The 12,050-nt window shown below is 34.9% G+C and overlaps 2 protein-coding genes across 2 annotated transcripts; one reads left to right on the top strand and one right to left on the bottom strand.

The window, feature by feature from the left end:
- Positions 1-2,016: 2,016 nt before the first annotated feature.
- On the top strand, positions 2,017-8,617 carry LOC127808303 (14-3-3-like protein B; the record flags this gene model as incomplete). The annotated part of the gene is given in 7 exon segments (XM_052346788.1): positions 2,017-2,377; positions 2,483-2,789; positions 2,878-2,965; positions 3,278-3,387; positions 3,473-3,621; positions 8,024-8,079; positions 8,190-8,617. Coding segments are annotated over 7 exon segments (786 nt in total). The 3' UTR covers positions 8,193-8,617.
- A 2,448-nt stretch (positions 8,618-11,065) lies between these two features.
- LOC127808253 (dof zinc finger protein DOF1.5-like) lies at positions 11,066-11,797 on the bottom strand. Its single transcript, XM_052346704.1, has one exon. The coding sequence runs from the start codon at positions 11,753-11,755 to the stop codon at positions 11,258-11,260; it is 498 nt and encodes a 165-aa protein (XP_052202664.1). The 5' UTR covers positions 11,756-11,797; the 3' UTR covers positions 11,066-11,257.
- Positions 11,798-12,050: the final 253 nt, after the last annotated feature.

The following is a 12,050-nucleotide window of genomic DNA, read 5'->3' as shown; positions in this document are numbered from 1 at the left end:
AAATAATATATAATGAATAATTTTTTTTTGTATATATTTATTATTTTTAATCATGTATCCATAAAATAAAAATTAGGAAAATCCTTTAAAAGGTACCATAACTCTCAATTTATTTAATAAATTATTTTACTTTATTCCAGTTCATTTGATAAGTGGAGTGATATCTAATATGACAATTTATCTTTTAATTTTTATTATTTAATAAAAATAACTATTTTTTTATGAACTAACAAAATCAAAATTATTCAACTATTAACTTTCATTCTATAAATATTCAATTCCATTTATCTACATCTCAAATTTATTATTATTATTTTATTTTTTATTAACCCACCATCACAAGAATCCCTTATTTCTTGACCCCACAATTACAGCAGAAAATGTAAATCAAAAAACCTAGAAGTCAATTTCTATTCTTACCCTCTCTTCGCTGACGTGAGGGCGACTTAACATTTTTTCCAAATTTCAAGATATCCCTTGCCCATCGAGCTTTTTCCCCTTAATCAGGACTCGAACATTGAACCTGAGGGCTCAAAAAGTAACATCCCAACGGTTCTTCCTTTACTGATTGATCTATGTTTCGAGAATCAAATTTATTATTTTGATAAAAGAAAAAGAGGTTTTTGTGTTTTACTCTGTTATGCTAAGACAACTCTCGGCCATCTAAAAAACAGAAACCAAGATAGAGCCAAAAACATTCACAATGCATTCAATAACTCAAACATGCAAATGAACCAAAAAGCAATAATAAAACATAAACAGAATGCAAGTGATTTTTACCATAATTTGTCTATTAATGAGGGTCACGTTCACGTTGAGTTCAGCAAAGAAAGCTCACTGGACTATCAGGAAAAATTATTATAGCCTCAATATACAAGTCACACTCTTTAAATCTCACTGTACAAAATAGCTCTCTAATCAAATCAACCTCATAACCACAAATCTACATATTAAAGGCATAAACCCTATAGAGGAAACAATCGTATCATACCTATACAAAGAGAAAGTAAAACACAGAGAATTAAAGCAAAACCCTAACAAAGGCAAGACAAATTGGAGGTTATGCGTTGATCATCTCGAAACTATTGAAAATATATAAAAGGGAAAACAATGATGAAGATTGAGTCGTATAAAAGCGGCATTGATGATCAAGGAAGAGGCAAACTAAACAACAAAAAAAAGGACATACACATGAAATGGTAAAGATGGTTGTCGTTTTGGCCATCTAACTCATGGGTCTAAAACGACAGTGTTTTGGTCAGCTATGAGAGTTGTCAAAAAGACATTCCAACTCTCCTCCAAAAATGATGCGGTTAAAGCTTCATTTAAATACACAAATACACTATGAACGATTGAAGATTTATTTAAATACAACATATTCAATGTTAAGAAATACAAAATTTCATTTGTATTCTCGCAAATAAGCATTATAAATGGATTGGAATATATTATTAAATATAAGTCCATGAGCCTTTAGCCAAACGATAACGATGATAATGATGTTGATGTGATATAGTTAGATAATAAAGATGCCATTATGCTTGGACATTGTGCGAACATAAAAATGTTAATCAATGGGACACACTAATTGTAGGTTTTTACCTTAACAAAATTATATAATAGGAAATTTAAATAAAACTACTATTATACTTATAATAATTGTCAAATAAGAAGAAATAAGGGATAATGATAATTTAAATATTTTTAAAAATTTAATTTAATAAAAAGTTACTATAACAAAATTTATTAAGTGAAGCAAGAGCATTATTATTTTTAAAATTTTAAAAACATTGTGTCAATAATAATGTAGTTTATTTTAAATTGATGGATAAATAGTTTCAGGAGGGAGATAACAAATAGTTTTAGGGGGGAGATAATAAATATTATTAGAAAACCAAACACGGTAATACCGTAAATAAAAGGAAACTTTTGACCAAAATGTATATTTCAAAAACCGAAAACAAAAAAGTAGTGCAAAATAATAATATCAAACAATGATTCCGCCAACTGGTCAAGTTGCCGTCTCCCGTGCGTGTCCAGCGCAACTCACATGTTTCGTGCAGTGAATCTCACTTGCGGTCAATTCAGAATCATTCACGGAACGTGGATTGCACGGTCCAGTCGGCAAAAGGTTATGGAAAAATTGGAGGAGTCATCATCTCCTCCAGCTCAAGGCCACGACGGTCGGAGAATCTTCAACACCTTCTAAGCTAGCAGAAAGATACAGACACAGACGCGGATTCAAGCCGGTATCTATAGAAGAAAGACATCGAGGAGAAACCCTAGTAGTCTCACAGATCCGCCATGGCTTCAACCAAAGAGCGTGACAACTTCGTTTACATCGCCAAGCTCGCCGAACAAGCCGAGCGCTACGACGGTGAGGCTCCCCTCTCTCTCTCTCTCTCTCTCTCTCTATGTGTCTGAGAACTCTTTCTCTCTCTAGATCTGCATATTTTAAGCTCACATCTGGGAGTTTATGCAGAAATGGTGGACGCGATGAAGAAAGTGGCAAAGCTCGATATAGAGTTGACTATTGAGGAGCGAAATCTGCTTTCGGTGGGCTACAAGAATGTGATAGGTGCTCGGAGGGCTTCTTGGCGAATCCTGTCGTCGATCGAGCAAAAGGAGGAGGCCAGAGGTAATGACCAGAATGTGAATCGGATCAAGGAGTATAGGCACAAGGTCGAATCGGAACTGTCGAGCATTTGCGGTGACGTCATCAGCGTTATCGACGAGCATCTTACTCCTTCGACTTTCGCTGGTGAATCTTCAGTGTTCTATTATAAAATGTGGGTTAACTTTGCTAGTGGTTTTATTCCTTGTGCTAAGGTAGGATGCATATCCATTTGAGGATGCGATTTGGGGATGTGGTTGCAGGAAAGGGGATTACTATCGGTATTTAGCGGAGTTCAAGACTGGCGATGGGAGAAAAGAAGCTGCTGATGAGTCACTCAAAGCTTATCAGGTGTGAGCATGTTTCATATTTCAATCCAGGATTTTGCTTTGGGGCTTGCTTAACAAGATGAGTATTTTAGTTACTTTTGGTTGCTTGTGTCTAGTTCAACTGTTTATCATCTTGTTAAGCTTATAAGCTGACTATTTGAAGAAGCTTTTTTTTTTTTAATTCCTGCTAATGAGTGTATTTTTTTTAGTGAATATAGGGGGTTTGTAATCTTTTCTATGTTTTGTCCGAGGGGACGGTCAATCTGATGTTTCGCTTAATTTTGTCTACCTGAGATGTAAAATCTAGCTGTTTAATTGTGCAATTAATTACCAGACAGCTACTACGGCAGCAGAGGCTGATCTTTCTCCTACTCATCCTATTCGGCTGGGCTTGGCCTTAAACTTCTCTGTCTTCTACTATGAAATTATGAATTCCCCTGAAAGGTGTGCTTATATCATAATTTGGTTTTACGCGATACCTTTTCCCCATTTAGAAAATGTAATCATTTGAAATGTAACTTTGTTACAGTGCTTGCCAACTTGCAAAGCAAGCGTTTGATGAAGCTATCTCAGAGTTGGATTCTTTGAGTGAGGAATCTTATAAAGACAGTACATTAATTATGCAGCTTCTGAGGGACAACCTCACATTGTGGACTTCTGACATTCCAGAGGATGGAGGTAATTCCTGATTATGCAAGAATAAAGAGATTGTGTGGATTTGGACTATTTCCTTTGTGGTGCTAATTACTCCTTACCACTATTTGAGTTCATGAACTATCTTGCCAAATTTCCTTCCTTTGGTGTTTTTTTTTTTTCCTTTGGTGGGGGAGGGGAGGGTTTGACATGACCTGTGGAGGCCACATTTCCCTCCACTGATGTTAATAATGATCTAAGGTTACAGCTTTAATATTGTACGCATTTGAGTGAGGTATAGTCTTTGATTACAAACAATGACCAGTTGTTCTTGTTTTGTTCTTCAAAAGGGATCTATTTTTGCCTTTTCTTTTATCTCTTTTGCTTCAAAATTGAGCTGCATGGTGCCTGGATCAGAAAGAATAGGGATGGTGGATCTTTGAAGAAATAACTAAGACGGTGCATCTTTGCTTAATGGGTTAGATTTGAGTGTAATTAACAGATAAGAACCAATTCTGTTGAATTGGCCTTCTAATAGAAAGAAATGGAGTGTTTTGAAAATGTTCATGGGTTGGAGCTCCTGACTCAAATGGAAGGAGATGGGCATTTGCCAGAACTTTTGGCGTTTCCAAGGCTGGGGGAGTTTGACGAATCCAAATAATACTGCATCATGCTACTTTTACCCGTAAAATTTCTGAAGAAAGGTAGGCATTTCATATTAAAGGCTTGCTATCCATTAGTTTGATATATAACATTCAAGCATTTTAGAGGGAGCTTTTCACACAACTAAAACTTCCTGCAAAAAAACTTCCCAAACTAAGGCTACTACAAAACAATTTCGCAAACTAAAACCCTCTGCCACATCAGCACCAACCTCATTAAAAGAATTAGAACAGAGGCATTGGGTTGAGTCAGCAGTCTCAGAAGGAAAAAGCTAATTGGGCCAGCAGTTCCTGGAAATGGGAAGTGGGAACCACAAATGGGAACCGGTGTTCCCTTTATCTTGGGAACTGCCAAGCGCTAATCCAGCCAGTGGTTTCTGTTTGGAACCACTGCCTCAGCCAGCAGTTCTCTCCAGTCCTGTCACCCCTATGCTATATTTCTGTGTGACGGGGTTTGTGACTTTAGGTCGGAGTTTTATTTTGGGAAAAAGGTTGGTTGAAGTTTTAGTTTGATTTTTTTTTTTGGAAAGTTTTAATTTTTGAAAAATTCTGTTAGAGGTTTGTAATTTATAATAAGATCAGGGAAATGGTTATGCTCAACTTGTCATGCTAAATGTTGCATTTAAAAATTAGATTTAGCACAAAGTTACATTGTATAGAGTTCTTTATGGAATGTGGTATAATGGGTATGTATAAGCTGTATAACAATTTTCTTGTATGTAGTAAGAGGGATAGACTTAGATGGATCATTAGTTGGGGTAACAGTTCAATTTGAAGTGAGTTAATTATATATATATACAGGCCTTTTGAAGAGATAAATTCTTATAGCAATTAGAATAAGAACGAATTAATGAGGGGCTGTTTCACCAAGCTTTTAGTTTCCTATTTTCAGTTTTCAATTTTAATTTTGTCTTTTTTGTGTCCAATTTTATATTTCACTTAGAAAAATGAAATCTGAATGTGTTGTTTGACATCTGTATTTTATATTCGTGTTTGATTTTTGTTTTTTTTAATTTATTCTCAATTCTACTTGTCAACTGTGGCTGGACTCATCAGAGGAGTTTGCCAGCCGCTCCTCCAACAGTCACATCAACATGCCAATGTCTCCCAGAAAGGGCTAGGGCAACTTTCTTTCTTCTTTTTTTTTTTTTTTAATTTATCTCATATTGTGTTGCAAATGCAATGGAGATAAATTGGGTGTGCTGTGAAAAGTTTTCTAAACCGAGGGAGGGAGAAATAGGCCACATGACAGCTGGAGGGAAGTTCAACACTGACAAGAATAGAGGTAGTTACCAAAGGCTGTCACCATGGCTAGAAGCTTCACCTTGCTGCTGCCATCTTTGTAGAAGCAGAAGAGGCTGACACTTCATCTTCTACTGGCAAGGAGCTATTCTGGCTAGTTAGATTTTCTTCTCCCTTTCATTTACTTATCTGGTAACCATTGGCCTTCCAGAATGGCAGTCAGGGTGGATATGGATCTCCCCTCCCTTTTTTTCTGGTTTGATTTTCTGTTTTTGTGGTTTTCATGAAGACCAGATTATGGTCTCATGGTTCAATAGGGGCCTCTGGCAATTGGTGACCACTGGAAAAAGTTGCCAGCTACTCCTTCAATGAATTTCTGGCAACCTCGATCACCAATGGTGAGGAAGTGGGGGAAAGGAAGAAAATGAAAATTGTGAAAACACATTTTTCTTGTTTTCAAATTTTTGAAAATGAAAACGAGTAACCAAATGCCAGTCTTTTTTTGTTTTCATTGTCAAATGATGAAAATGAAAACTGAAAGCTAAAAACAAAAGTTGATTCAAATGGGCCCTATAAGTTTTTTATCTTTCCATGGCACCAATTTCGAATTCTAGCTCTATATTGCTTTTGATTTTGGAACCCTAGAATTTCCTTTTAGATTTTCTTTTGGTTTCCTTAATCATATATCCCCTAATTTGGGGTTGTGGTATCTTGTGATCCACTATGCGAACAAACCGTGATTGAGATTGCACAATCTATGTGGGCCTGCAATCATGGTATTATTTTTCAGGACTTCTTGGTGGAGTGCATGACGGGGAGTGAGAGGCATTAGCCATCTCCTCTGTTGCACTATGGCATCTGTTGCCTAATGCCAAATCCTTGACCATTCCCACAGGGGTATTGATGCCTTGATGGTTGGGAATGCACGGCTAGCCTTTGGTGTTATATGACAAAGAAGGATGTGATGTAAATGTCTTTCCTGTATTAGCAGTTTGTTCATAGCTCAAGTTACTCTTAGACTTTAGCCATTTTTTATTTTGAAAATTTTCATTCTGTTGATTTGAACACAGATGATAGAGCTCCAATTGCTTTTGTTTATCTCAACTAAATTCAGAGTTGTCCTGTCTATAAGATTTCCAGGGACCTAGTTTGTGTTTTGGTTTAGTAACCAGCGCAATTATTGGTTTTTCTTTTTTCCTTTTTTCTTTAATAACCATTGTAGGGGCCATCACAAACTCCTTTAATAACCACAGGTGGAAATAATTATACGCTATCTGGTAACATTGAAGCACAGGTCCATATTTGTGAGTGAGAAGGCTCAAGCAGATTGGATATTTACTTCTTTGTTACAAGCACAGATAAAATCCTGGACATCACAAGCAAATTCCCAATAAGAACTGTGGGAGCTATGTTACGTCATATTTCTCTCCCCCTTTGTTCTTCCCAAGGAGTAGAAGTATGGAGAGGGAGATTATAAAGTGAGACTGAGAAATAAATAAATAAATGTGGGTCCCATGTGTTCCTCATTACCAAAATCTTTTTTGCTCCTCTCTGTTTAACCTCAACACAAATCTTACCCTATTAAGCCTTAACTTCCTTACAATTTAAATAAAATAAATTGAATATTTTTATATAATTATTTTGTTCAAAATTTTGTTAGTCTAAGCCCCCCCCCCCCCCCCCCAAAAAAAAAAAAAAAAAAAAAATCAACCTTTTCTAGTTTTGCCCTAATGACATGCACTGACTTCACATTAAATTTCTGTGTTTTTGGCCATTTTTTATTGAGACACTTGCGTGTGATGTGTTGGATCTGGCTCATTTTGGTTGTGGGAATTCTTTTCTCTTTTCATCTTTAACATTTTTTATTGGGAATCTTGTGTATGATGTGCTGGACTTGACTCATTTGCGATGTGTAGGAATTCTTTTATTTTTTCTTTGCCATTTCTTCTTGAGACACTTGTTCGTATGACGTTTTGGAATCTGGCTTATTTGGTTTGCGTAGGAATTATTTCTCTTTTTTCTTCACTCTCTTTGGGTTTTGGAATATGGCTCATTTGGTTTGCTGGTGCTTCTTCACATATTAGGCTGAAATTTCAACTGATGAAATCCATGCTATGGCATTAATATAGTTCCTATGAAGCTTTAGTTTCTGCTATTAATATGTACTAGAGTTACGCAGTGGAAATTAAAATTAGCCTATAGAAACAAGGGCTTCTGAACAACCTAGCTTTGTGAAAAGAAATGTTCAATCCTTCATTATTTACTGTAATAACTTGTTGCAAGTAGTAATAATAGTAGCCACGTTTAACTATATGTTATGCAGTTTCATCTAATTCCAATTTTTTGGAAACTCATATCTCGCCCTTGTTCCCTGCTGTTGTTCCAAACTGTTTGCTTATGTGAACTGTTGTTTGAAGCCTGCATCATATCTCTCCTCTTTTCATTTTCATTGCAGTAGACAAGTGTTTTTTTTTTTTTTTTTTGAACTTTCTTCTTTTTCATATCAACACTATTTTTTTTTTTTTTTCGTTTTACAACAACAGCAGAAGGTCAGAAGGCTGATGGTCCTGCTAGACCAGGTGTAGCTGAAGATGGAGAGGTGGGTATTCCCTCAGATTTCTTTCTTTCCTTTTATTTTCGTTTTCTTATTTTTAACCCTCTAGTTGATTAATTTATGTTAAAATTAATGGATTCTACAATCATTTGCAGTGAACTCAACTGGCTTGGAATTGGAGAACCATTACATTAATAATGAGCAGTGGCTGTTTCTTAATTCGAAGACTAGGAAATTCAGATTGTTCCCTTCTTTTTTCCGATTCTATTATATGGTTCTATGCTTGGGACTATATTGAATCCATCCCTGCCCCAAGGAAAAGAAAAGATGGCATTCGCATTCCCAATCCCCCTTTCCCCTCCTGGTTTCTCTAGGAGGACCTTTTCCTTTTCCTGCTGTTAATTTATGCAATTATGACATTAATTTGATGAGCATCTCTGAGGAATTGTTGTCTTTATCCTTTCTTCTACAGAAGACAGAATCCCAGTTGATAGTGTTGCAAACCTCCCTTAAACTTTTACACCATTATTATAATTGTAATAGGAGCCTCTGGCACTGAGCTTATATTTCTTTTTAACGGATTTGATTCTGGCTATGGGGCTGCCTACCTAGCAGGTAAGGCAGGGCAGTGTCAGCTTCTGTTCTGATTCTACTCATTTGCTGGAGGCATCACTTTGATCCAGAAATACTTGTTTTCTAAATACTGTTAAATACATTATTCTTGTTCCAGAAGCTTTTTGTTCGTGCCGATGGATCAGATGCCATTCCGTTGCGTGTTTTCACCTAAAAAGGGTGTTTTTGATGCAGTTCATGAAGATGCCTGAAGCAACATGAATTGATCACCGAGTGAGCTGACGGCCTAAACATCCCCATAAAAGGAATAATAAAAAAGAAAAAGAGAAAAAGTAGTTTTATGGACTGACATAATTCCTTTTCTTTTCTCTTTGAGGATGGATGTTAACGATATTGTACATTAATTTTTTATATTTATTAAATTATAAGTATATTTAAGGAATATAATTTATTTTTTTAAAGTTATAAATACTTTTAAAAATAAAAATGTTTATAAAGTATTTATAATTTTTAAGAAATAATCGATAATGTACAAAAAAAAGTGTTGTTAATTTATTAAATAAGTACTTATAATTCATTCAATGTTAAAAAGTCAAGTGTATGAATAGTATTATTAAAAATTGAATGAAAACACACGGATTTTTTTCTGCAAAAATACATGAATAAATAACACTGGAGATTACGTTACTTCACAGGGTTTGGGGGATGAATATGGAACAAAAATGGATGGAATAAAAATGAGTACAAAATAATTACTCTCATTTAAAGAAACAAAAGTAATTAAATAAATGAGAATAGATGAAAAATATTTATTTTATCCTTTAGTTTTTGTTCTTGAATTCGGGGAGGGTGGGTGGGTGAAATAGAAATTGAAACAATTTTTTTTTTTGGTTTTGTTTAATATTAGTAATTTTATAGAAGTTTATTATCAAAGATTTATTTTTATTAATAGAATATTACTTTAACATACCTATCATTTTCTATTTTAATAGTCTTTCATTCCGTCTATTTCTATTGTTCTTCAAAATAAGGAGATGACATTTTATATTAGTTCAAGTTATTTAACTTTCATATTCCCTAGAAAATATTATATATATATTCCGTTTCAATCTTATTCTAAAAAGTTCAAACAAACCTTGGGACCGACCGGCAAGCCAACCACATTGTCGTATATTGTGTTTTTCTATGCCGTAATTTTAACGTGGGAAAGCTATTCATTAGGAGGATTATTAGTACTACTACTACTACTAGTATTCTTCAAATTACAAACTAAATATCATTACATTGCTGATATTCTCAAACCATCTTCCAATTATTTATTTGTGTAAAAAAGTTCGTTACTTTGCTTTCTTTCTTACGTAACGTTTATAAAAATAAATAAAATAAGTTTATATTAAGATAATATTAAAATAGTTTTTAGATTAAAATATAAAATTGTTAAGATAAGACTCTAAAGAAATTCAAGATTTTTATCAAATTGTTTATTAAATTTTTTAGAATGTACTGGAAGAGATATGCGTTATTATTATTATTTTTTTATCTCTAATGAATAAGATAAATTTATTTGGAGGAAAAAGAGATAAATTTATCTAAAAAAACTCATAGAAATGTCACATGACTTCTTTTTTAAAAGTCGTCAGATAAATTTAACAAATATAATAAAAAATATTTTTATGTAAAAATAATTTTTATATTTCACTTGTTCGAATTTATATCTTAATTAACAAACATTACCTTAATGTATAAAAATTACTAATATTATTTCTTAAATCCCTGATCCAATTTTCTTACAGTTTCTCCCCAAAAGGAGGGAGGGAACCCAGAAAATCTCAACCCCCCCAAAATCAATCTTCTTTTTTTGAGAAGGATAATATGAATAATATCATATATAGAAATAACATTTTTAGATATCAGAATTAAGTCCACAAGGAGCTAAACCTCTGCATAAAAAATTAATGCAGGCAAATTGGACGAAACAAAGCGCCTTGTTCTTGGGGGATATCATATATATATATATATATATGGTTTGAATTTTCTATTTGATTAACTTAACTTAGTAGTATTCGTGACAGGACATGATGACATGACATGCAATTTAATACTTCTCTCTCGTTGATAATAAAGAAAAAAAAAAGAAGGATAATTAAAAAATTCTACGTTTGATTTGAAGTTGTTGAAATATTTTCCAATGTCCCAACTGACCACGAAACAAACAAATTAATACTGAGGACCATGTTTATCATGTGAATTTTATTTACGCTATACGCCATCGTCATTATTTATCCATAAATTAAATTTTACAGTGCTTATATATATATATATATATATGTTCAATCTATGAAATAAGATAAAAACAGTAAAAGAGAGTCACCGTGATGCAGTTGTAGTAGTAGTAGTAGTGCTCTTTAACGACACCAAAATTCAATTCAAGTGTTTAATGAATTTCAACGGGTAGAGGTTGAGAGAAATTAAGCTGCTGCTAAATCATCCATTGATCGATTAATTAAGACAGCCTGTAATAGTATGTACACCACCGCTAATTAATAAGATCACCGGCGCTATATATATATATATATGTTTATGTATTTAATGATTTTTTTTTTGAATTATTATTATTATTGGACTAAGAGACAATTAGGAAGAGATCAGGTCAACAACTTTCAGCGCCTGAGTCGTCGCTCCTCCGCCTCTTGGCCGTGAAAACATGGTGGAAACCGCTGTGAGCCGCCGCCAGCTGCCACTCCTCGAGCAGTACACCATCAAGCTCAAACCGCTGCACCCCGGCAGCGGGATCGAATAACCAGCCGTCGGCGACTCCCCGGCAGGGAGGCTTGGCCTTGCGACGGCCGGCGCCGACCGGGACGTTGCGGAGGGCCCCGCCGGCCGTCCAGTAACGCTGGCAGCCCTTGCAGAAGTGTCTGGGCTGGTTAACATTGTAATTGTTGAAGTAACAGAACTTGGTTTCCATGCTCTTGCACCTGGGGCAGGGGATCACCTTGTCTGGCCTCTTCTCTGTATTTGCTGCTTGTTCGTGACGAGCTTTTGTTCTTGTCTCCTTGTTCTTCGGTTGTTCTCTCATTTCTACTGTGATTGTTGCGCCAAATAGCTTGATGCCCTGCGCTTCATGCCCATCTTCAACATCCGCCATATGAGAGAGAGAGAGAGAGAGAGAGAGAGAGAGAGAGAGACTTTTGAATGGGGGGGGGTGGGAATGGGTCAGTGGGGTGCTTTATAAACAAAGGGTGTGCCAGCAAAGTGAGATATATTCTTCACCATATTTTACGGGGAAAAGATATTAGTATAAAGTTATTTTGATGGGGTACCTTTATATAATAATGTACAAATAATGCCTCACTTTTTAAGTTAAAAAGAGTACTAAAAAGTAAAGGAGCCGTCTATTCAACAATTTTCTTTAATAATAATTTATAAAATAGCCTAGCCTA

This window comes from Diospyros lotus, chromosome 8 (genome assembly GCF_014633365.1).
Source record: "Diospyros lotus cultivar Yz01 chromosome 8, ASM1463336v1, whole genome shotgun sequence".
Classification (NCBI taxonomy): Eukaryota; Viridiplantae; Streptophyta; class Magnoliopsida; order Ericales; family Ebenaceae; genus Diospyros; species Diospyros lotus.
This window is presented reverse-complemented; position numbering and strand designations above follow the sequence as displayed.